We start from the raw sequence: 26,984 nt of genomic DNA, 5'->3' as shown, positions 1-26,984 counted from the left end.
CCCCCCCCAAAAAAAAAATGAAGTATACTATTGCGTAAATATTTTTTGCTGAAAATTCACAAACATGAAAAAAAAAGTTTATTAAAAGAGTACTTGTACACATTTTACAATTTCCAAAAATTCACATAAAAAAAAAAAAAAACTTTACCGTTCATAAGTTAGGGTCTGTAAGAAGTTAAAATTTTTTTTTGAAAGAAGTCTCTCATGCTCACCAAGGCTGCATTTATTTGAGTAAAACAGTAATATTGTGAAATATTATTATAATTTACAATAACTGTCTATTTTTTTCAATTTTAATATGCTCTAAAATTTAACATTCCTGTAATGGAAAAGCTGAATTTTCAGCATCATTACTCCAGTCTTCAGTGTCACATGATACTTCAGAAATTATTCTAATATGCTGATTTCGTGCATAAGACACATTTCTGTTTCTTACTGTAGTTGAAAACAGTTGTGCTGCTTAATATTTTTTGTGGAAACCGTGATACATTTTTTTCAAGATTCTTTGATGACTGGAAAGTTCAAAATAAAAGCATTTATTTGAAATAGAAATCTGTTTGTCTTCATTGTGACTTTTAATAAATTTAATGCATTCTTATGGAATAAAACTATTAATTTATTTTCAAAGAAAAAATTTATTATATCGATAGACTAATACATTTAGTCAGAGGTGAATGACAATTACTCTCTCTAAATGAACAAAGTTACTAGAGTGTCACTAAGGTAAAACCAGCTTTGATATTCCTCTTCCTAACTGGCGACACAAGCCCAGGCTGCAGCTATGAAGGGAAGGAGGAGGAGCTGCGGAGTCTCGAGAAGGTTGAGAAACAAGTCCCGGCTTCCAGTGAAGCAGAGCCCATGTGACGTCCGACCGCCCCACTGGCCCAGCAACACTCAGCAACAGGTGCAGGCTGCAGCTTTCCCTAACCGGCTCAGCGTCCCTCGTTAACCTCCCCCTGCTCTCTGCGGCTCTGTGGTCCGGGCCATCTCTCCCCACTATCACAAACAAGCCATTGATCATCCTGGCAGCAAAACAACACAAAGCCCTTCAGGCCCAGGGTGCAAGTGCAGGGAGAGCACACCCCGCCGCACCTGGGAGAGGACCAAGCGAGGACAGACAGGTGGATAGGACTTGTCTGTTTGTTTATTTTTGCAGTTAGCACGCTAAAAAAAAAAGCAGGGCACATTTCCTAAGGACACGAGAGGGGGAGGGAGCGCTGATATAGGAGCAGGCCATTAAACGAGCGAATGCTGACAGAGACAACAGTGATTCCAGAGAATGCTGAGCCGTAGAGCAGCTAACAGACTTCCTTCTGTATACTCCGAAGAATCTGAACAGTGTGTGTGTGTATGTGTTATAGATATCGGGTCTTATTCACTAAAGCCAAGTACACACCACAGGACTGAAGCTTGTCGCTCTGTGCACATTTAAAGACTCATCTCGCTTTTTTTATCATGTTTTTGTTGCAAACTGTACTTTAATCACAGACATCATTCTCACACAAAGCAACGGATCGGATTATTCTTGATAACATGTGAACCGACTACATGGAGGAAAGGTTTGATTCACATAACACGGGAAACTGTAAACCACACTAAACCCTTAACTTAAGCCACATGTGTCCAAATTGTGATGATAAGAATTTTCCATACACATTCATAATGTACCAAACATTCTGTGTATGCATATTGTTAAGTTTGGGGACAGTATTTTTTATTTTCAGCAAGGACACATAATATTGATCAGTGAACGAAAAGACATTTATAATTTTACAAAAGATTTCTATTTCAAATCAAATCTGCTCTTTTGAAATTTAATTTGACAATACAAAATATTTTTTGAGCAACAAATCAGCATATTCGAATGATTTCTGATCATGTGACACTGAAGACTGGAGTAATGACTGCTGAAAATTCAGCTGTCATCGCAGAAATAAATTACATTAAAAAAAGCATTTAAACTGAAAAATTATTTATTTTGAAAGTGACACAAAGAAGAACTAAGACAAAGAATATTAGTCTATTTGTCTCACTTCACCTAGAAGTACATAATTGCGTAATTACGTAAATGCTGCCTGTATATGCTGTCTGTGCTTTGTTAATCACCTCAGCAACTGTCACCATCTGGTGAAACTAGTAAACAGACTGTTTCCACATTCAATGCTTTCTTTTTGCATGTTAACGCACAATTTCTAACCATTTGTGGACTTCCTCTCCATGCCTGCATCTGTAATGGTAAGAATGTGCAAAAAGTCCTTATATGGAGATGCTTAGGGGTGTATATGCTAAACACTACTGCAGGCACACAGTCCCTCAGATTCATCAACATTAAGGGGAATATACACCATACACCCTTGCGTGAGAACCTATTCTGTGCGCGTACTACAAGTAAAAACACTTGTGCTAAAATGTTATCGAATGAGACTCATTTTGAGGAAAGCAGAGAGGAAAGAGGGAAAACAACGAAGAGAAGACAACAACAAAGAGAAGAGTAGCGTTTTTAAAGCAGAGTGGCGCTCTGAGATAGACTACCATTCATCCAGGGCAGGGGTGTATGTAACTCCTCCACCAGTCAGGCTGTGTGAAAGCATATTTGTTTCCGGTTTCAGTTTGAACGGTAGCACTTAGCGCTGGTTTGCGAGCGGGAATGGAGACTGCGCTGAACTCCGTATCTCTCTGATGCACTCAGACGCCCAAACTAATCCGACTAAGTGTTAGAGCCGATATGGTGAGGATGAAGTTCCCTAAAGCCCCTGAAGGATCTCATTTCAAAACAGCCCAAATCAGATCTTCTCGATTTATAGCAAAGAAACGGGACAGGGCGTAAAAAGTGTCTGAGGCCTCCCACATTGATGCGAACATCAAGATGAACACATTAATGACGGGGCTTTTAAAATGTAAATTGGGAGCTGTGAAAGCATCACCACCTTGTCCAAACAATGTCAGCAAGAGAGCTGAGCTTCAGATGCTTTGACAGAAGAGGAACAATATAGCCATGGCGACTCTCTGATGAGGTCGAGGACACATGGTTTCCCTTCCATTTATGTGTGCAATATTAAATTAAGTGCAATATTATGTTAAATTTTTTTATAATGACATATTATAAATATATTAATGGTAATAAGGGTATTAGAGAGAAGAATATGTATATTCTTAAGAGTATTTTTGCCACTCAAAGAAAACAAAATCTGCCAATGCCAATACATGAAGAATGTATCTTGAAAATGTGCTACATATGAAAATGTGTGTGTGGGGGGGGGGACCTTAATATTCTAGGGTAGGAATTTTGCTTGACATACTGTAAAGTTGCAAAAAAGGTTATTATAGTTAACTGAAACTAAAACTAAGACCATAAAAAACATTTTCGTTACTTGAAATAAAATAAAATAAAATATTTAAAAAAATGATTTCAGATAGTTGCCAAGGCACATTTCTCATTTTAATTTAGTTTAGCTTGATGTACTAAAATAACTAAAACTGAAATAAAAATGAACTATACATAGTTCACTCAAATTAAAAATGAAACAGAATATACATATACTGATTCTGAACTGATTCAAAATCCTAATAAAAACTAAGATCTCAGATACTAAAATAAATTTTAAACAGGTTTATTTATTTTAATAAATGTATATATTTGTTAATAAAAATGTTATTAAGAACATTAATATCAATATGAATATTAACAATCTTAAAATACTCTACTTAAAATTCCCTTTTTCTCCTATTGTATTTTCAAACTATTTAAAGTGCATAAAGTAAAATCAATGAAGAAAAGTGCATGTACTGTATGATTAATCATATACATGGCTCATTTATTCTTAATAATTAAATACATACATTGGACAAAAAAAGACAGTTCAACTAAAAAGCAAAACTCTATACAATATTAAGACTTTTCTCTCGTCTTGTACTAATGATACTAGCATAATTTTATTAGACCTTTTATGGTTAAATAAGTGACAAAATACACACTTACGTTTTTTTTTTGCAGTGTACTTTACATCTGATGTCCCGTTGTGTTAATTTATCACACAGGAAATAGTCAATGATTCATCAGCTGAATAGCATGAATTTGCAAAAAAAAAACCTGTGCCTGCCTCAATAACCGAACACTGGTTATTAAGTGGCGCTGTCGCACCTAGAGGGGAAAATAAAATGTCCACCATCTGTTAGCAGGTGCCACAGAGTTCAGTTTGGGGCAGACATCAGGCTACGCAGCCCCTGGTGACGTGGGATCGGCCACATCTGCTCCAGCTCTGCACTCGGTCAGCATACAAGACCCCCTAAAGCCATTAAACAACACCCCCTCTCCTCATTCTCCCTGCTTACTGTAAGCCCACCCAGCACTGGGGTCATCACTTTCTGACCTGAGTGTGTGTGTGCTGTGGGAGAGCGTGTAGGTGGAAATCTGATCTGATCATGTTGCCTCTCTGCTAAAGCGGAAAAATCAGCATGGACCCGAGCATACATCTGTTTCCAAGAGCTCCCTGCTGGCTTTTACATCCACAGCAGACAGGTGGTGGAACCACATTCAGGTGACTTACGACCAGGGTATGTGAGCTCCACTCCACTCCACTCACTCTGCCTATGACCGACAAGAGCAAAGTTTTAATGGGCAGAGGAGGCACTAGCATAATCAATTAGAAGTATCAGTTTTGTCCAAGGTGTTTCTCCTACCCAGGTTTGCAGTCAACATGTGTTTCTATTGTGTTGTCTTCACCCACTGCACACAAAAGCAAACATACAGCATGACCAGTGCAGTTCAATTCATATAAACGTAACTTTAATGAGCTGTTTCTTTTAATGAATCAGTCAAAAAGAATCATAAGTCATCAGTTTGGATCAGCCCAACATATAAATCTGTCATAGCAGTTAACAAATTAACATCTGACTCCATTGCTGACAGGATGTTTATATGACAAGAAGCAGTTTAAGATAGACATTCATTGAAAACTGATAAAAAAGTGTATGTTAAATAGCATGGGATATTTATATATTATAAATAGTAAAAATATATATATTATACTAATATTAAATAATTATTTGTAATTAATAATACAATAATAAATTAGAATTAATTTAATTTGTTGTTTATTTATAATTCATACAATAATAATAATAATAATATTAATAATATGATTTAATTATATAATTATTTTATATTTGCAGTAACCAAGATGAGTTACTTCAAAAAACCTTTGCAACGTCACCAAGGGAGCGAAATCAGACGCGCTCGTTTTCTCAGAGGCTTGCAGAAAAAGGCTTACCAAAACAAAGTTACTGGGTTAATCTTTTTCATGTTTCCTTGGTTGGTAGATGCACCGGGGACCTGATTATAGCACTTAAAACCTGGAAAAGTCAGATTTTCATGATATGTCACCTTTAAAGGGATCTTGTTTATTGCTTGTATTTCTTATAGGAAGAGGTCCTTGATTAACCAATGTGGCCTTTCTGTTAAAGCTGATTGACAAATGCGCTCTTGCTGGTTAAGCTAGTTAAGAAGCCTGGTAAGGACACAAACACACTAGCATCCAAAACACAACCTATGCTGAACTTTGCAATAGAGCAGATACACCACAACCTCTCACTTTCTTTCTCTCTGTCTATATGACAGTTAAGGTAGAGTCTCTTTATATCCTCCCACTCCAGCAGAGGCTAAAAGCTTCCTCTCTTTCTAGTGATGGTAAGAGCCTTGCAAAATTAATAGAAGTAATGAGGTCCCCTGTGGAGGCAGCCAAGTTGATCTTAAGAGTCAGACCTCTATTTAGATCTCACAAGTCCTGCTCTCTATCGGACAAACCTGGTCTCGTTCTTCCTCCCATCTATCCACTCAGGCAAATCCTGAGCGACTGTCTCTATCTTGAGCACTGGCATTAAAGCATACCACATCTCCCACCACTGTTGTTGAGAACTACGCTGAAATGCCTCTTGAAATCGCTCTGCCAGACTCTCTGGAGACCCGCTCCTCTCTCTGCCATCTTTTTCACTCAAAAGCCTTCTTGATAAGCTCTTCACCTTCACAAAAGTGGAGGTGGAGGTCTGGTGTGCCATATTCACCAGTCATTAAGACTCCAGCAATGTGGAGTCTGATCGTAAAGCCACCTTAGCCATCTAAAAGCTCTTCATTGCCTTGACTTCTCCAACCTTCCCCCATCAAATGGTGACTAAAAGCATAGTTATCTATAAAGAGAACAAAACAAGCCCATAAGAGCTTGATTACACATCCTGCTCAGGTTGCGTTCACACAGATTGGTTATAACATTTAAGTAAACAAAAATACTGTTTATAACTAAAGTGTCTTTTAGGACTCTTAGGACCTGCCTTTTGAGAGAGAGTTTGGTAAAATAAATTCTATTTAGAGTTTGCCGTCTGAACAGACAACATGTTTTTCTATTTAAAAACTAACAACATTTCTTTTTAGTAAAACTGTCATAGTAGTTAACATTTGACTCACAGGCAGGATGTTTATATGACATTAAGCAGTTTAAGTTTTTAACTACTGCTAAAGATTTTTAAGATATTAACATTTAAATAATAAAAAAGAAATAACATTTAATACAAAAACGTATGTTATATAGCCCAAGTTATTTATATATTATAAATAGTAAAAAAAAAAAAATTTTGCCAAACATTTGCAAATGAATTTATTTATTTAATGTATTATAATATCATTCTTAATAATCATCATACAATATAATAATTTATAATAATAATACAAATAGTAGTAAATAAAAACAACAGATGATAAATAGCTAATAAAAAGTTATCAGATAAATGAGATATTATAATATTTGTATTTATTATACAAAATAAAATAATAGATGATAAATAGGTAACAAGTTATCAGATAAATAATATTTTATTATAATATTTGTATTTATTATACAAAATAATAGTAAATATTATTGTTACAACAAATAATAATAAATTATAATCATATTTTATTATATATTTTTACTCATTATACCTTAATAATAATAATAATATCATCATAAAATATAATAATTTATAATAATAATAATAGTAAATAAAATAATAGATGATAAATAGGTAATAAGTTACCAGATAAATAATATTTTATTGTATTTATTATATAATTTTTATTTATTATAACAAAATAATAGTAAATATTACCAGACAAATAATAATAATAATAAATAATAATATTTTATTATATTTATACTCATGATACAATAACAACAACAACTATTATTATTATTATTATTATTATTATTATTAATAGACAAGTTATACATCAATTACCTAAAAACAGAAAGCTGTAGAAAACACTGACCCAGACATATGATCAGACCCTTGAAGAATGGTGTCATCACAACACCCCTCAGACCCATCAGAGACCCCAGTTCTTTCAATCTCCAAAACCTGCTACATGTAACGGGAAGCTCAGCTGATCTACATGATTAAAACATCCTGCTCTAGGGCCGGTCGACCACACACAGGAGGCAGCGTCGAGTGACAAGGTCAGCCAAATGTCAGTATGAGTGTGTGTGGGTAGTTGGCTGGGATTAAGGCTGGCGAATGTTGACTGGAGAAACAAGTGCCTCTTCACATATAGGCCTAAATGGTAAAGACTTTCTCTAGCCTAGCAGGTGCATGTCTGTATGCATGTGTGCAAAGGAGGCGGGCTTCTTGGTGAGTCACCAGGCATCAAGTCGATGCAGAGCAGGAAGCAAAGGTCCACAGTCCTTGCGCTGCAGTTCCTGTTCACTGCAGGGTATCGCCTTCTCAGCATAGCTGTCTAGAGCCACAGAGCCACAGAGCCAACACCCAGCACCGAATCACACATACACACTCACAAACATGCACATATTCCCACTTGCACACTGAGAACAGCTTTCTATATACTCAAAACCATGAGCTTTTCAGTTTATCAAATGAGCTGCAAAGGAACCAAAAGGCACTTGGAGATGGAAAAACTATTTCTAGACTTTCATAAATTCATAAGGACACATTAAAGGAATATAGCAGCAGATAAAATCTGAAGTGTGTGACTTGTGAGCCACTAGTAACTGAAAAAAGAATGATAAAAAAAAAAAAAAAAACGTTTGTGACCATTTTTCTAAGTGTAATAAAAATGCAATGGAGAGCATTGGGTGGTCAAACCTTTTCTGTTGTTCCCACAAAAGTGGAGTCTATTCAGTGGAGTCAGTCTATATGAATGATATGATGCTATATTAAAAAAAAAATAATAAAAAAAAAAAAAAACGTTTTCCCAAACACACTCCCCACCTGCCATTGGCTGGACAAACAGATAGCCCCGCCCTAGTATCTCTGCATTTTAAACTGGAGATAAAAAAAGTATTTTTACACTTAAAAACCACAGACAAGCTGTATTATTATTTTCCATATTATTATTTCATTATTTTCATAATTACATTGTTCTGTTTGTTTCATAATTATGTTGTTCACTAATGATTCATTGTCTTTCATGATGTTGCTCCGAACATCATGTGCCTAGTTTTTGGGACATTGTTCGATTTCAGACTCACCTGTTTATGTGGTCCTCTCAGGATGTGAGCTCTGGCCCCCTCACACGCCGTCCTCATGGCCTCCAGAGACGGAGTCCCCAGCAGATCTGTGATCAAGTCCAGCTAGTATATAACAAGAAAAGGAAGAGCAGATGAGTGCTGTAAAAAAGATGTATAAAACAAGACTTTATGAGCACATATTCTCCTGAAATCCAGGAATTCAACTTTTAGCCACTGTAGTAAATGTTTATTTATTTATTTATTTTTTTGCTTTTCAGGAATACCACATATTTAGGGATGTGACAAATATGCTAAACAATAAATTAAATAATAATAACACTTAATATAACAATTATTTTTGCAATTTACTTTGGTTCTAAACGTCATAATTATGTCATCATAAAACAGTTGGGTCTCAGAAGGATGTGACATAAACTAATGTAAATAAATAACCATAAATAGAAAGTTCTGATTTAAAACACAAAATAACCGAATATAATAAAAGAGTCGGAGAAGGACAAAGGGAAAAATAAGAAACTAGATAAATGTTCATGATCTGTACATTAACAAACTGGAGCAGAACCATGTTCAAGTAAATCACACACACACACACACTGAGGAACAGCCAGTCCCAGAGTCTCTGACACACTGCAGAGCCAGTATTATTAGAACATATGGCTCATATTCTTCTGTGTGATATACATAAAAATACTTCTCAAAGAATTTCTTACTTGCATCATACTTAATGTTTATGAGACTCTGAACAAAATAATAGTAGAGGCCTCTGTGCATGTGTGAAAGCTAGAGACATGCTGTCTGAGCTGCAAACACACAGCCATGGAGGACAGAGGGCTTCTGGGTCACGGCCACACTGGGGCTTCAGTTCAACAGAGCCTTGAGCTGCCCCCGCTCGCTCATTAGCATGGCTGTACAACATTTGCCAAAAATACTGTATGTTAAGGTCACATGTTTAGCATCAGTGTCCAAGATTTTCTGTTTTCACTAAGAATGCTACAAAGCCTTTTATCTATAATAGCACTACTAATGAAACTTTTCTTGAATTATTAAATATCAAACCATTCTATTAAATTATTTTTATTTTTAAGGAAAAAAAATAAGAATCCAAACAATACCAGATTGAGTAATGGCTCCAAAATGAATGGCAAGTGAATGGAGAATTAAATATAAATATTTAACACCATAAATGTATAGAAAATACTTCTTACTGGTCATGAAAGCTGTATTCTGAATTAAAAAAAATAAAATTTACTACTGTATATTTATGATGAACAGCGCCAGTTGTCATATACACAATATTTTTAGCAGCTTAATGTGAGCAATATTTCACCACATAGACTTCTGGAGAAAAACAAAATGCTATAATGCACATTTTAAGTAGGTAAAAGCTGTCAGAATGTAAACAAGAAAATCTCTATGAAAAGATCTAGCGACTTTAACAGCTTATTCATTTGCTTGAGTCACATAATTTATGTCAGACAAAAAAGGCGAGGCTTCAGTTCTTGCAATTTAATCCATGCAATATGCTGTAGTTCCTAGGGAAGTTAGAAGCCAAATTGGTTAGAAAGCTTTTTGTTTACAAAGCCAATTTTGACTCTTTTGGCGCTTGGTGAGTGTTAATTGTGGACCCTGATAAAGAAGGTTCTACTTAACACATCTGAGAGGCCAAATGATCCCAAATCTGCAATGATTCACAAATACCACAAAGAGAGCAGTTAGACATTTCCCTTAAAACAGTCTGTGAGTTTAGGAAAAGAGATCAACATCAAAGACATAATGTCCTGGATGTTCACCTTAGCTGTTCTGGTAAGGTTCTGATAAGAATGTTGTTCCAAGAACAATAACTAATGTTGATACAGGAACATGTTCACATGAGTTGTGTGAAAAGGCAGGTTTCTGTCTACAGATCGAGTGCTGAACACGAGCGTAGGTGAATACCTGTTGGATGGGACTCTGAGCCTGGAAGAGGATGCGTCGGCCAAGCAGCTCGGCAAAGATGCAGCCCACAGACCAGATGTCGATGGCGTTGGAATAGTGCCTGCTCCCCATCAGGATCTCTGGCGCTCTGTAGTACTGCGTCACCACCTCCTGGGTCATGTGACGCGACTCGTCCAGCTCCTCCACTCTTGCCAGGCCAAAGTCACAAATCTGTGCAGAATTTAGGATTATTTACACACTTAATAGGTTGATGAGTAAAGTCTGAGGTGTACATTTATTGACAAGCATGGAGAAGAAATTTTATTTTCAATAAATTATGCAATAAAACCAAAATTACATGTAGAGGCTCATTCACCTTTTAACCAAACAGATAAACAATAAAAGTGCTACAAATACAAGTCCCAATTTCCAATCATCTTGAGCTGCTTGAGTGCTCCTGGGAAATAAATAAATGAGAAAAATATCTCGGCCTCTTCTCTCCACCCACTCTTAGAAAGAAGGCACAAAAGGGCTTATCATGCATTACTAACAATTTACTTAAGTAGCTCCATCCAGTTTTTCCCAGAGGACTAATTTTATGCATTCCCACAAGATGAATTCAAATCCTGCAAGCAACACTTAAACATGCACTTTATTGAAACAATTTCTTGTGTCTTCTTACATTCCATTCAAGTAAAACACCACCATTTAAGGAAAGAGTGACAAGCTGCCAAGGTGTTACTATGTCTGTCTGTCTGTCTGTCTATCTATCTATCTATCTATATTATATAATTGTAAAATGTGTAATTTGAAAGAACAGCTAAAGATAAGTCTGTGAAATTTTTTCATGGTACATAAAAAATGTAATACATATGGTTAGGAGTGTGCTCAATTATCTGCATATTAAAGAGTCTCAGAGCACACACTAATAATAGTAAACATGTTATGGATATAAAATAAATCACATTTGAACCTAAATCAGACTTGAGCATGTTTGATTGCAGGACATGGCCATAAGATAAGGTCTCGCATATAATAGCTAAATGAGAGAAACATTCTTCTTTTTCGGAAATGTGGCTAAATGAAGCAGCGCATGCTAAATGATTCGCTCTCTGTGGTCCAATAGCACAATCTATTCCAGTTCTCCCTTCAAGCACTTTTCTCATGCTGCTGGGTGAAGTCAGCACGCACAAACACAGAGAATTTCTCTTTTTCTTTTTCTTTTTCTTTTTCTTTATCTCTCTCTCTTTCTGTATCTCCCATATCAACCTTGCTTTCACTTTTGCAGCTGGGCTCTCTCTATGGGATCCAAAATGAAGATTTATGTCAGGAACCGAGCAGATGAATCAATCCCAAAGGGGCCCTGACCCCCTGGAGCCAGAGATTGTGTGTTAATGTGTGTACGCTGGCGCTGTAGACCTGGCCTGGCCAGACAGACATGAAGCGTACTTGCTCTTCGGAAAAAAGGAATTATAAAGACAGAATTCAAGGCCCATAGGCTAGAGTACATAATGCTAAAACAGCAGGAGAGCACAGAGACAAAAGAAACCAGTACAATAAAACTTAAACAGGCAAAATCTCACATATATGTACCTGCATATATAGATAGATAGATTTATTTTAATTTCTTAGACTTATCATTAGCTGTGTGTTTGAGAGACCAAAATTGTCACTTTGAGCCAATTATTCAGTCACCTGACTGTTTAGTATTATACTGTGTTATTTCCATTAATTGAAAAAAAAAAATCTATTGTAGATTTAAAATAAAATATCAATATTAATGAAAAACTAAAACTTAAAAACTGAAATGCAACTAACTGTAATAAAATAAAAGTTGAAGTACTAAAATGACATTTAAAATTTTAATTGTTTAAAAAATCTTATACTTGCAAAGACTACATTCATTTGACAAAAAATACAGTAAAGCATTAATGCTGAAAAAATGTTTAGCAATTTCGATTTTATATTCGATTTAAAATATAATTTATTTCTGAATTTTTTTGAAATTTTGTGGAAACCTTATATAAACCATATATATATATATATATATATATATATATATACACACACCCACACACACATATATATAAGAAGTTTGCTGTATTTTAAATAAAATAATTGATATAAACAACTGTCTTAAGAGTCCAACTACAGGGTCAATTTCTAAAAATAACCACTGAAGCAAAATCGAGAATAGAAAGAATCGTCAACACATCAAAAATTTGACTAGTATTTCACTAACCTTAAGCACACAGTTGCTGTTGACCAACAGGTTACCAGGTTTAATGTCTCTGTGCAAAATGCCAGCTGAGTGTAGATACTTCAGTCCTGCGGACACAACATATACATCAGTCATTAAAGACATTTTGTGGACACAAACTGTATTGATATGAAGCAGACTGCGCTGTTATGCTGTACAGGTCTCTTGTTTGGTTTGAAATGTAATCTAGTTGACATATAAACAGACTTTTTATTTCTAAACCATTTTTCCTCTAAGATGTAATAAAGCTTTGTGTCACTTCAAAACACTGAAGTTATATGTCTTATAGGGACCAGTTAACCTTATTCCTAATGAATCAGATGAAACATGTCAGCTGTCCTACAGTAAACAAAATATCAAAGAGGCGACTGTTTCTTGTTTCTCCCATTCGTATTCTTACACTATGAGTGGTCCATCTCTTCCTCCTCACTTTCTCTGGTGTGAAAATGATAGTAAGGAACATGAAGTAGAGAGGTGTGTGTGAATGTCTGTGTAGTTCTGTACCCATGAGATTTGGTGAAGAAAGCCTCAGCGTGGAGAATGTGTGTGTCTGAACTCTGAGGGTGAAACTTTTGAAATAAAATTTTGAAATAAAGGGCTTAGTGTGTGTGTATCTCACCTCGGAGGATCTGGTAGAGAAAGACTTTGACGTGGTCAGAGCTCAGGGGCTGTGGAGACACGATGATCTTATGGAGGTCACTCTGCATCAACTCCGTCACCACATAACTGCAGTAAGTGTTATGTCAAGGGAAACAAGCACGCCAAAAATAACAGCAGGAAGTTCACACATACAGCAGTGCTCCAAATGATGGCCAGTATTAGCACTCATCTAAAACAGAGCCAGTGGAGAGGGTGAATGTGAAGAGGACTAGTATTTGTCTAAAGCGCCACTCCTAAACTAGAGCACAAAGTCAACAGTATTAGTCGCACATTATTACATTTTTTTTAAATCACAGATTTTAAAATGTGATGATGGACTGTACATTTTACTCCTACCCCAATTTTTGTCTTGAGTAAAGTTGTTTAGTAGACTTTAGTTACAGGTTTGTGGCGTGACCAGAAATGAAAAACAGCACTTTTTAAAACAATAACAAGGTACTGCTTCCATTGTTAAACTTGTTGTTAGTTTTCAGTTTAGCATGAAACCTGCTGTATAGTGACATTTTCTGTCTCAAATTGCACTGAGAAGATTGAATAACTGCACTGAGGATTCATTTTAGTGAATTGTTTCTTTTTCTGGATGGTTTGTGATTCATTTGAGTCATCTTTTAATGTTCTTTAGGCAATACGTATTTATTTATTTTATTTTTTGAAATTAAAGGTGCAATAGGTGATTGTCTTCAGAAAAATAGTTTTTATGCTGGTTTAAAGTCTCTTCACATCCCGATAGCAATCATTAAGTTAAGTGGTATAAATGTATATATCTGTATTTATATATTCTGTGGAAGGCGTAGGACCAAGAAATGTTCGTCCAATCAAAACGCTCGATCCGAGCTTTTTAATTGACTTTCCTACCTGCCTGTCAACGTATGTATTAGCATACCTCTGCGCACCCGGTTCGCGCAGACAGGATACGTCATCAGCGCGTTCACGTACGCTGTGCAGACAGAGGAGAATGGCAGACAAACATCAACAACCTCATCTTCCTTCCTGGTATTGTAGTACTTTTACTAACTGTACTATAAAGAATGACACATGATGTAGCCCAGTGGTTCCCAATTCCAGTCCTCGCGCCCCATGTCTCGCTTAGTTAAAGGGGTCATATGATGCAATTAAAATTTTTCCTTTCTCTTTGAAGTGTTACAAACTCTTGGGAAATACAACAACTTCCCGCTGTGAATGCCGGATCGGCTTTCACCGTGGATGAAGCAGTCCAGCCCGGGGTCATCACATGTGGTTGCCGCAAGCCCACCGGCCGCTCTTTCGTCGAATCCGCCGGCCGTTCCTCACTCTAGCCCTCCGGCCTCCGCTCACTCTAGCCCGCCGTGTGTTTTGTTGTGAAAGCGAAACTACTTTGTTTGGTCTTCCAAAAGAGGACACGACTAGAAATCAGTGGTTAAGTTGTATTTACAACACTGTTCCAGAACAGTTCAACCCAAATATTCATTTGTGTGCAGCACATTTTATGGATCCTGGAAGAGTACACTACAACGTAACATTTCCGTCACACACTTGAGGTATTCGGCCAATCACAATGCACTGGATAGCTGGCCAATCAGAGCACACCGCGCTTTTCAGACCGATGAGCTTTGTAAAAATCTACGCGTTTCAGAAAGGCGGGGCATAGAGGTGAAACAATAATGTACAGTATGTGGAAAATAATGTGTTTTTTGTGCCTTAAACCGCATAAACATTTCATTACACCAAATAATGTTATTTTTAGAAATATCATATGACCCGTTTAACACACCTGATTCAGATAACCAGCTCGTTAGAAGAGAGCTACGTGCATGAATTGTGTTCCGATTGACATGCTCCCTACACAGTGTTCATTACTCCCTACTCCCTGAGCAGGGGAAATCCGTTGAAGTTTACTTCACTTCGGAACATTCATTCACAGATTTGCACTGTGCAGCGTCTTCACACACAGACTAAACTTACTAGAGAAGTGTGAAGTGTGACATAATATACCTCTGTAAATACTAACGTTATTTAAATGTACGTCTCGCACACTTTAATGCCCTTTGTATGGAACTTATACGCTCGCTTCGAACTGGAATCTTGGCGGAATATCCGGTGATGTCCACTTCGCAGGGCACTTACAGTCGAATAGAACAAACGTCGCACGTGATAAGAGATACATATGAAATGTGCGGGGTGTAGGGGTGGGGTGCGAGGACTGGAATTGGGAACCGCTGATGTAGCCTATTGTAGTAATGTTGTCTCTGGGATTCTGGTCTGTGAGCGTATATATGCGTTCAGGGGGCGTGGCTTTGGACGGCGATTGCAGGGAGGGTGGGACGTTCGCTATCAGGCTAAAGTTAGCATTTTCCAAGATCTCCTACGGCACCTTTAAAGAAGTATTTGATTAAATAAAACTACATATTACTTTATTTGAACAAGTCAATAAGCTTTTAAAATGATATTTATTTTAATTTCTTAAAATATTTTATCTTCATATTCATATGTCAAGAATAATCTTTTTTATTATTGTTTTATAATCATTTTAAAAAGGTAAAGAAGTGAATGCTTAGATACTTCATATTGACAACAAATTATGCTTTTGGCAGTATAATGTAACAATATCATTTATTATTTACCTACAAACTAATATAAACATATCTTTATATTCCATATTCATCTGTGAAGAATAGTTTTCATTACACACAGTATGACTAATTCATAAATATATATCAGAAAAGAAAAAATAAAATGAAAGAAAATAGTTGTCCTTGAAAACAAAATCTCTAAATCAGTTTTAGTTATTTAAATAATAGCAGCAAAAGCATTGTTTGTTGTATATTTTAACACAGTATCATTAATTGTTATTGCACACCTGCAAAGAAAAGAAAGTGGCATTACATTCTGCTTTCGATGGACAGCCCTGGCAGAGCAGGTTTGGGAGGCTTCACAAGAAATATCAGGGTGTGATGATGTGGCCATTACACGGTGATGAATGAAGATGTTGAAAACGCATATAGAAAGTGTTACAACAGCCACTGAGTGAGCTGAATCCAAAAGGGAACGTAATCCAATCAGAACAACTACTACTACTAGAATTCCCTTCATTACATTGTGACCGTCAGGGCTCAATGAAAGGCTCCGTTTTCAAGTGTAAGGGCATAAAAGCACATATTTGCCCTCTACTACAATTCCCAGAATATAAAACACACCGATGAGCTGCTCTTTGCCGTACAGTCCAGCTAATAAACACAAACCGGAGAGCTGTCACTTCTGAGTATCTAGGTCTGACCTTTATGTCGAGAAGATTATGATGTTGAATAATCTTCACCTGGAGACACCCATTATGACTCATTCATGTGCTAAAGAACAAACAAGGAGCAATTATCTGCTTCAGCTCTACTAGTCTCTCAAAACAAACACCAACTTCAGCAATCAACACATATGAGCGCCGACTCAACACGTCGCCTGTCAGTAAATACAAGCGATGGAGAAAGCGTAGGAGGACTTCCTGGCAAAGACAAACCGCCTGTGATCTTCCTTTTATAAACACAAAGATGAGCCGCTCTCTGCCACTCGGTCCAGTCGAGGATTCGCACTCGCTGGCAGGGAGTCACGCACACAAAGCTACACAAGGTTTGACAGATGCAGATCTGTGGTTCAAAAAAAGCTCATCCAGTCATCGACACTGCGGCCGAGTCAGCAGAGGCAACACTCTTGTGTGTGTGTGTGTGTGTGTGTGTGTGTGTGTGTGTGATAACTACAGCTGAGCATGCAGGACTGCTTGATTGACTGTCTGCTGGGACAAGCTCATCCTCTACCCACCCCTCGGTTTTCCCTCAAGTTTCTCAGCTACAAGAGTGTCACAAGTATTTTCATGCCATCTTTCACAGTGTCACTGCAAATTGACACGGCTTCTCTTCGCAGCCTTGGAAGCATCTCTCTTCTGCTTTTTGTGTCTCTTAGGCAGGTTTTTTAAAAGCTTTCTCGACATATTTAGTGTTTTAAAACTTGTAACCCTAAGTTATAAACTTGCAAGCAACTTATCTCGCAATTATATCTTGCAACATAACTGGGAAAAACAGAAACTCAACTAAAATACATTTTCATCGCTCCAAAGCAAATGAAAATAAAATGAAAATGGCCAAATAATTTTTTTTACAACTTTTTAAAATAACAGACACTAGTTAGCGCATTAATTTTCAAAGCCCTGAAATACTTAAAATGCTGAAATATAAACTGAAACTAGCTAACTAATCAAAACTAAAGTAAAACTAACACTTTTTAGAGTAAAAACTAACAAAAACTAAGTTTGTTCTGTGAAATCTTGTGAAATCCAGTCATTTTAATTGGAATCCATGAGATCAGGAATTTTGTGTGATGGTGAAAGATTTCCCCGTGCAGATTTTGCAAGCTGATCACTCGAATTTGCCAAGTTGACCAACAGAAAGCTGCTTGATTTGAAAATGACTTCTGTGTGAGCTGTGCTTCAGACATCGCTACACTATAAAAAAAAAGAGACTAAGAGTATAAGAATAAGAAGAGACAAGAATACCTTAGCAATCCATATAGCAAGTCCCTGACAACCACCAGACAAGAATACCTTAGCAATCCATATAGCAAGTCCCTGACAACCACCAGGAACCCTCTAGAATCGTAATGGTAATGAACTTTTACATGTTTGTATTACACTAAATGTTGTATTTAGTCTAAATATAGTTTTTGCTGTATCCCTAAATGAGGTGATCACCCAGAACATCCAAGAAACAACAGAGTACCATGCTAGAAACATGCTATAACCACAAATACCTTAGCAACCATACACCAAGTCCCTGGCAACCACTGAGAACACTCTAGCATTGTGGCGGCACTTTTTCTTCAGAAAATCTAGTTATGTTGCTACAATTCGACAGCATATGGACTATAAACAGCCAGTTCTCTCCTTTTTCTCCCTGAGATTTTCACATCCACTATGAAACAAAAGCAATATTTGTTTCACAGCTCTTTGTGAGGTAATAAAACATTACTACACTGCAAAAGGGCAACAGGCCTCTGCTGTTAATTTGCCAGACGAACTGTGAGTATTTAGTAACTTATTTAGTAACAAGCTACACCTAGAACATGAACCTTGTCAAAAAAAAAGTGTAACACATCAACCAAAACTTTTACTAGGAGTTAACAAGTCAGTAATGTCATGCTAAAAGTGTGTTACTTTTTTACTGCAGGCCAACAGAGTAAAATAGCATTCAGCTAAAAATGAAAACTTTGGCTGAACCTCATGTCATTTCAAACCTGTATGGCTTGCTTTCTTCTGTTGTGGTTTCACAAAAGCTGTTTAAAAAAAAAAAATAATATACTGGCTGCGCTTTTCAATATAATGAAAAAGCCTGATAGGTTTACTAGAGGAAAACACCAAACTTTAAGTCATACAGAAGATATAGAATAACATAAAGGTGAGTAAATAAATACCCGATTTTTCATGTTTGGGTGAACAATCCCTTTAAAAATCACACCCGTGAGACTTTTTAACCAGGCTGGGTGTCTCAAAAGCAGACTTGTGGAGAGCTCCAGGCAGACCTCCACACGATATTTCGATAATCGCCTTGAGAACAGAGGGCTTTTGTCACGTGCCTAATTAGCCTCATGCAAATGACAGCCATGCTTGATTGCTTCACTGAAATGCATATTACACATCCTCCAAGCTCGGTTCTCCACAGAGGGTTAGCGCTTACGCAAAAAAACACACACATACTGAAGAGCTGAAGGAGGACTATGGGGAGTGAAGTCTGTGGCGCTCCATTGGTTCTCTGTGGCCCGTGACTTTCTTTATCTCCCCCGTGACTCTCTCTCTCTCTCCCACTAAATGAGTGTTGAACCAGTGTTGCCGGATCACTATGCCAACTAGCACAGCTTGACTGTGGGTAGAGGTGGAGAGGCACCTGTGGTCTGGAGCTCCCCTCCAGAATGACTAACTGACAGTTGAGTTACAAAAGGAAGTGAAGTGATTCTACTAAATGGTTCCCATGGTAATGAGCAGCAGAAAACAAGAGCACACCTGCACCTAAAGGAAATGTGTACACACTTTGTCTAACACATCTCAAGACACTGAAATCATACAGAATGAATGCACAAATACATACACTTTAACATTCACAATGATAGCCTTGAGCATCTTTATATATGGCAAAAAAAAAATCGAAATTGTAAAACAGATTACTGGAAGTATGTATTATAATAAAATACTATTGTAGCCTTTCTACTTTAAAATTTTACATTTAATTCAATGTTACTTGTCAATTCTTTGTAATTATTTGTGAAATTTACTTGCAATTAGGGCCTGCTGATTACAGAACCGGCATTACTATCAAAATGCGCATGACAATCGCATTCGATTAATCGTGCAGCCCTACTTGCAATGTCTGCGTAAAAACGTTTCTAAATCAAATATTTCAGTGTATAGCTACAGTGAAGAATATCTCTTTTTTTTGCCTTTTGCCAATATATAAAGAGCAAATGTGCAGATTTTTAACCTAAAACATTTTAAAACATGTAAGCATGGACTGCTGCAAATATCTTTGAGTGATGACAAATAGTTAAACCAGTTAGCTGAAAGTTTAAAGTCACTAATTTGTGGGAAAAAAGTCAAATAAATTAAAATCAGAACAATATTTCATATCACAAACATTTAGGCCTGGATCCAACCTTTACATATCAACACCTCTTCAGTATCCAGCACCCGTCTCATAAATGTTAAAGCCTAAAACATGGAAAGCCTATGATAAAGCCATTTACACTTGAAGGTCTTACAGGAAACAGACAGTTCTGCAGGTCAGTGAACTTTGAGGAAACAAATAACTGCTACAATATGTCTCTTTAAGATAATAACCATTTCTGACTATTCACAAATGTCTCTCTAATTCCACAGTCCACAGAAACAGCAATCCTGTCATTATTACTGATTTAAAACATGGTATATGACTATCCACACACACACACACACACACACACACACACACGCCCACCCACAAACATGCTGCACACACACACAAACACAGCTCACACTTAGCCTACACACTCGTAGATTTGTGATTTCGTACAAACACACATTGCACACACAGAAAGGGGGCTTAGCCATGTGTGAGACTGAACACGGCTTTCACAAAGTCCTCTCACATAATAGCAAGGTGTAATCATTGCCAGATGCAGATGGAGGGAGGCGTATTTCACAGCATTGCTGGGTGCTAATTGACCTGCTCGGAGACCTGGGGGGGGGGGGTCTGCTAATTCTTCTGCTACATTCTTTTCGGTAATTAAACTCAGCGCCCCTTGCTTCTGTCAGCCCATTGGCCATTGTAGCCTTTTATCTTCCACATCCTGAACTTCCTGCCTCAGCAACAACCACAGAGAAATGGGTCTGGTTTAGCAGGTGAAATCACATTTTAAGCTTATAAAGAGTCATTTCAGAACAGCATGTGCACTGTATAATGTAACAGATAGGAATATAAAGACTTCAAAAGAATATAAGGAATAGCTGAATACAAAAACAGACACATGCCAAATGCACTTTAAAGGTGTATCACATTCACAAGCAGCCATGTGAGTTCAGTCACTGGCATTAACAATAAATCATCGATGTCTTTGTCCTTAAAACACACATGACTCATTCTGTAATCATGAATGCAATCTGTATCTTTGAGATGAGGCTTCTCACACCTTCAGCATGTGCGCCCAGAAAACACCCGCCGCATGATGCCCCGGCAAACACTTTCATATCATACCACACAAATGCTCACTGGCTCAACTTAATGTACTTCAGATGCTCAATTAAAAAAAAACAAAATAAAATAACATAAAATAACAAAATAAAATAAACAATAGAATAAAATTAAAAATTAGTTAAAATAATAAAATAAAATAAATAACAATATGAAACAATAAACTAAAGATAAAATAAAATTAAAAAGGAAAAATAAGATAAATAAAACTAAATAAAATAAAAAAAGAGATAAAAAATAAAAATAAAACAAAAAGATAAAATAAGAAAGATAAGATCAAAATAAAATAAATTAAAATAAAATGAAATGAAATACACATAATATAAGCTAATTTTGTGTGAACTGCTCCTTTAATAACATAACCTGTCTCACCTACACCAGAACTACAAAACTCAGAACCACCTTAACTAACCGCTGTTACATAAATGAAGACATGGCGACAAACACTCTGAAACAGTCTTGAGCGGAGTTGACACTGGTTAAAAGGCCCTCTTTCAGACATACCACAGAGAAATCCACATCCTCTTAAACTAGCAACCTCGTGACAACTGTATCAAAGACGAGAAATATTAAACAAGAAAGTCGCAGATGCATTAAAAAGCTTGACTTGTGTTCAGAACACAACTCGGCAGGTTGCTTCTCTTGACATTCTGAGTTTATTCAATAATAGATGCATGGTAGGGCAGCGAGTAGCTTGGCAGGTACTGACAGAAGCCTAGAGTAACTGTTCTTGCTATAAATAGCCTGCTAAGACAGCATCAGGGGGCAGCACCCGCAGTGTGAAAGATGTTGTGGTGAACACTACCTGAGGTTCAGATATTTTACTGATCATAGCATCACACTACAGGCTCAACCAACACTGCCACTGGTTCCATCACATAATCGCAATTAATCGCATCCAAATGTATATACATAATATATGTGTGTGTACTGTGTATATTTATATGTATATATATATACACACGTAAATATTTCTTAAATATGTGATCCTGGACCACAAAACCAGTTACAAGGGTCAATTTTTTGAAATTGAGATTTATACATCATCTGAAAGCTGAATAAATAAGTTTTCCATTGATGTAAGGTTTGATTGTTAGGATAGGACAATATTTGGCTGAGATACAACTATTTGAAAATCTGGAATCTGAGGGTGCAAAAAAAAAATCTAAATATTGAGAAAATCGCCTTTAAAGATATCCAAATGAAGTCCTTAGCAATGCATATTACTAATGATAATAATTTTTTTATATATTTACGGTAGGATATTTACAAAATATCTTCATGGAACATGATCTTTACATAATATCCTAATGATTTCTGGCATAAAAGAAAAATCGATAATTTTGACCCATACAATGTATTTTGGGCTATTTCTACAAATATACCTGTACTACTTATGACTGGTTTTGTGGTCCAGGGTCACAAATATACATGTATGTTTGTGTATTTATATATATAAATGTTCACAGTACACACACATATATTATGTAAACAGAAACCTTTATTTTGGATTTGACAGCCCTAATATTTTTTCTTTACCATTTAGGCTGCTAAAAATGAATGCACACTTTTTATGGTGTAGCCAATGAATGAATGAATGGGCATGAAAAAAAAAAAAAGAATTACTAGACCAAAGGGGCTAGCAAATAAATATATAAATAAAATCTTACCATTGAACCCTGGTATTTTAGAAATGGGCACTCAACTACTCAGATCATGGAAACACAATAATAGCCTCTAAAAATAATTCTCATGTGAGATCCTACAAAATGTTACAATTCAACTGTAAAATGTATCTAACCCATTTGTACAATTAAAATACGCGCAGATGGAACTCTCTCCATCACCCCAAATACTCTGCTGATTTATCCTTTTAGTTCTCGAGCCGACCAAAATGTGCATCCCTAATGCATTTGTGTGTGTTTAACCGCGTCCTGCAGGACTGTGTTCCAGAAAAGTGAGCGCAGGCTGCAATAGAGGAAAGCCAGCACATCCCATCCCTGGGGATTCTGTTATGACACAAGAACACGAGAACACGTGTACCCACACATGCACTGTGGCAAAAAAGTGCCTACTAATACAGCATACTGTACATAGAGAGCAAAATATAGGGAAGTATCCTCTCACATACATAGTTGAAGCACATTTGAGAAGTTGGAAACCCAGTTCATGGAGCTAAACCACCGACAGAGCTTTGAAACCAAGCTAAGTTTAACTGTAAGAAGTAAACACAAAAATAACAAAAACAACCCTCTGAAAGCACCATAAAACCACATAAACAAGAGGGGTTCTGTTCCAAAATCTAGCGAGTTGCCTACATAGGCATTCTAAAGGTCATGTAACCTTATAAGTGACCAATTTAGAATGCTCTACCCAGACAGCAACTCTGCACAACACACAAATACAGTTCTTCTCTAACAGAGCGCTTACAAATATTGAGTGAAATATTTCATTTCATTTACACTAAGGTATTTTTTTTTTAATATTTCTTTCACCTTGTCCAACATTGTCCAAGTATTACGGAGTTCCTTCTTTACAAAGGATACATACAATGCTGCCTTAAGGCTGGAATACACTACACAACTTTAACAAAACTGAACAGATTTTAAAATACAAGGCATAATACACTTGCTGATGTTGTAAAAGGTTAAAGAAAAGGGAAAGAAAAAAAAACCTGACCATCCTACACCAAAACGACTAAGGATCACATACTATGAATTTCAACTTGTTCCAAACACAGAACGCAGAAACCTGAGTCATGCTTTGGCCAACACTGCCACTGGTTCCTTCACAGAAATAGATGAATTTTTTATTTAAATGTTAAGCTTTCTTTAAAAACAAATACAATTTAATACAAGTCTTTATTAGGTATTTAAAGGGGACATCGGATGCCCATTTTCCACAAGTTGGTATGATTCTTTAGGGCCTTCATGAAATGTCTGTATCATACTTTGATTAAAATTCCTCTTGCATTACATTGCTAGGAGACCTATGACAAATCAAAACAATGCTTTTCAAAATATTAAACATGTCTGATATCCTCCAACTGGATGGAATCATAGTCTGAAACTAAAAATGAAATCAGAATGTGTGCGCATCACACACAACACTATTTTCTGTGAAATCTGTCAACTCTGTTTTCCCAAAATCTGCAGACTGGCTCTGACTTTTGGCAACAAGCGTCGACTCGTCCAGACAGCAAATCGGGGCAAAAATCTGGGCAAAAGCTGTGTGTGTAGTGTATTCCAGCCTTTATAATTTGCACAAAACGAGGCATCTTGAGCAACAACAGCCTTCGCATTGTGAGCATACCTATGATACCGTAAAATGATCCCTATGTAGGCAGCAAACAACAGACAAAAAGTACGTTCCTGCAACAGAAGGGAATATGTTTGTAACAAACTGTTACTGATTAACTGAAACGCTTTCATCGCAGGCAGGCGTCTGGTAAAATGCAGCGTATATGAAATGGCAGTCAGATGAAGAAATAACAGCCATTATGACAAGGAGCATTGAGCACAATTCACACATCAGTCACTGAGAAAGATGCCATTCAGCAAAAGATATAATTAGCTGGAATACACAGTGGCAGTATTGTATGAAATAACCTTTCCAAACAGGTCTGCTGAGGACCAGCGAGATCCCCGGGCTCTGGAACATGGTTTTTTTTTAATTAACTTTGTGTGTGAATGGTACGTGTACATGTTGAGGAACACACATTTTTGCATGTCTAAAGAAGCAGCTTCAAAATATACGAATCAAGGAGCCGACCGCAAAGAATGCATTGATGTTTTTGATTCTTAATCCATTCAAATGAGAGCACAAAGGTTTACTGTGCTGTGTAAAAGCAGAAGGATATGAGTCTTTGTTTAATCGGCTGAGTAAATAAATACGTTAAGCAGAACAAAGACTGAGGGGGAGCATTATCACACAGAATATGCATGTTCCTCTGCACCTGTGTGTGCGTCTGAGTGTTTAAAAGTGTTTACAATCCCTTATTATGCTGCTTCTGTAGAAATCTTTCTCTTGGAAAATGTAATGAAAAACATGAGCACTAGTAGTCACCACATTATGAAGAATTTTTTTTTTTCAAGGGGACATATTGCACTTTTTTTTATCATATTATTCTCTGCAAAACAGCCAAAATCAAATAGTCACAAGCAAAAAAAAAATTAGGAGTAAAATTGATGGAATTCTGCAGAATGGATATAAAAGTGGTATAATAAAAAAAAGTGGTATAATTGTTAAACGTACAAATGCACAAAAAGGCAAGAAACTTTCAAGATCTCTGTTTATGATGGCCATTTAAAATTAGCATGTTAACACTTTATTATAGTATTATTTAAATACTATTATAGTATTTAATACTATTTTGAATGAGCTCTTATTTTTAAATTAAATTTTAGTTTAAGTTTTAGTAATTGTGCTTTTGTATTTTTTATTTCTATTTTGCTATTTCTATTTAGCTTTAATTTTTAAAATTTAAAAATTTTAAGTTTTAGCAATTTTAGTATTTCAACTTACATTTTTATTTCAGTTAGTTGCCAAGGCAAGGCCTTGTTTTTTTAAACTTTTTAAGTTGTTCTTCTACTATTTATATGTTATCTTTGAGATTTATTTCAATTAAGGGAAACGAGTTATAGTCATAGTTGTAGTTTTTGTTAACTATAAAAACACTGGATTATAATTTATACATGAATTTATTCCACCCTCTCTGAACCTTAAAATTCATAACCATTTGCATTTCTATATAAAAATGACTCTTACTATGATTGGCTAAACTCACTTACCAACCATTTGTTACTATATACATGACTTCTATGTCACATCAATGAAGATTACATATTCAACCAGTTTTGAAGCTTAGTTTTGGGTACTTAATGCTATTTTTGTTTAAATGTTACATTAAACTCTTATTTCAAAAGTGCAAGGAAAATCCTGTTTCCCACGATATGCTGCCTTTAATTCTGGTGCCAAAATGGAGAAATGCAAGCATGCACTATGACTGAATGTGTATTACATCTCTCATAGCCATAAAAATCAATCACTGTAGAGAGCTTAAAATGTAAAATGTATGTTTCTTGGCATGTTCACCCTTTCTTTAGTGGATTTACTTGCACATAGCATTATTTACTGACGTTATACGTCTTTTAGATGATTCCAAACATCCAGACCACAACCAGCGGTCGTGCTGCACGAGAAACGTCTAAAAATACAAAAACGCAGGATAAATCTCCTGGCTAATTAACACAAAAGCCTGATTTTGAAGAGCTAAAATTCCAGCTAATTTAAGAGGAAGACTGTCCAGCTCATATCATAGAAAGCCTCTTGGTATTTGATGGGAAAAACACTGTGTATCGGGTGACCGGCAAGAGCGGTAAATGGGAAAGTGTGTAATTCCTCTGATTAGATTATATACCAAATTAAGAAGATGGGGATGCCTTTAGCATCCTGCAGACCACTTCCAGGACATATCAGAGGAAAGAAAAGGCCTGAAAAATAACATGTCAGCTTTTTCTGAAATCCATCTGAAATGTCATCCCCATATTCCACTACTAGAACAAAACCATTAGGCGATGGAAAGAAAAATGAGGAGGAGAAAAAAAATAACCCCTTAACCCGCATTAAACAGAGAGCAAGCCAGACCTGTTTTGCCTATATTGTAGATGACATACTAGTTCCCATAAGTACACTGGATCATTCCTTGCCATCAAAAACACTCAAGCACAGCATGAGGCAAGCCATCACCTCTCTAAACATAATGTTCATCTTGATCCCACTTTAGCGACCACAAAATGCACAAAAAAGCATTTGCGCAGCAATTTAAGACTTTAAAGGGGTCATATGATGTTGCTAAAAAGAACATTATCTCTTTGGAGTGTTACAAGCTCTTGGTGCATA

General features: G+C 36.4%; 1 protein-coding gene across 1 annotated transcript in view; it reads right to left on the bottom strand.

The window, feature by feature from the left end:
• nlk2 (nemo-like kinase, type 2) overlaps positions 1 to 26,984 on the bottom strand; it is an 81,639-nt gene that overhangs the window by 7,959 nt on the left and 46,696 nt on the right. The window contains exons 4-7 of the mRNA XM_016478828.1: positions 13,307 to 13,413; positions 12,670 to 12,755; positions 10,449 to 10,658; positions 8,514 to 8,615 (exon numbers count right to left, since the gene is read on the bottom strand). Coding sequence (XP_016334314.1) covers positions 8,514 to 8,615; positions 10,449 to 10,658; positions 12,670 to 12,755; positions 13,307 to 13,413 — 505 coding nt within the window. The remainder of the gene's footprint in view (positions 1 to 8,513; positions 8,616 to 10,448; positions 10,659 to 12,669; positions 12,756 to 13,306; positions 13,414 to 26,984) is intronic.

The sequence above is a fragment of the Sinocyclocheilus anshuiensis genome, unplaced genomic scaffold (genome assembly GCF_001515605.1).
Source record: "Sinocyclocheilus anshuiensis isolate Anshui unplaced genomic scaffold, SAMN03320099.WGS_v1.1 scaffold1170, whole genome shotgun sequence".
Lineage (NCBI taxonomy): Eukaryota > Metazoa > Chordata > Actinopteri > Cypriniformes > Cyprinidae > Sinocyclocheilus > Sinocyclocheilus anshuiensis.
Note: the sequence above shows the minus strand (reverse complement) of the source record. Positions and strands in the feature narration are given on the sequence as shown.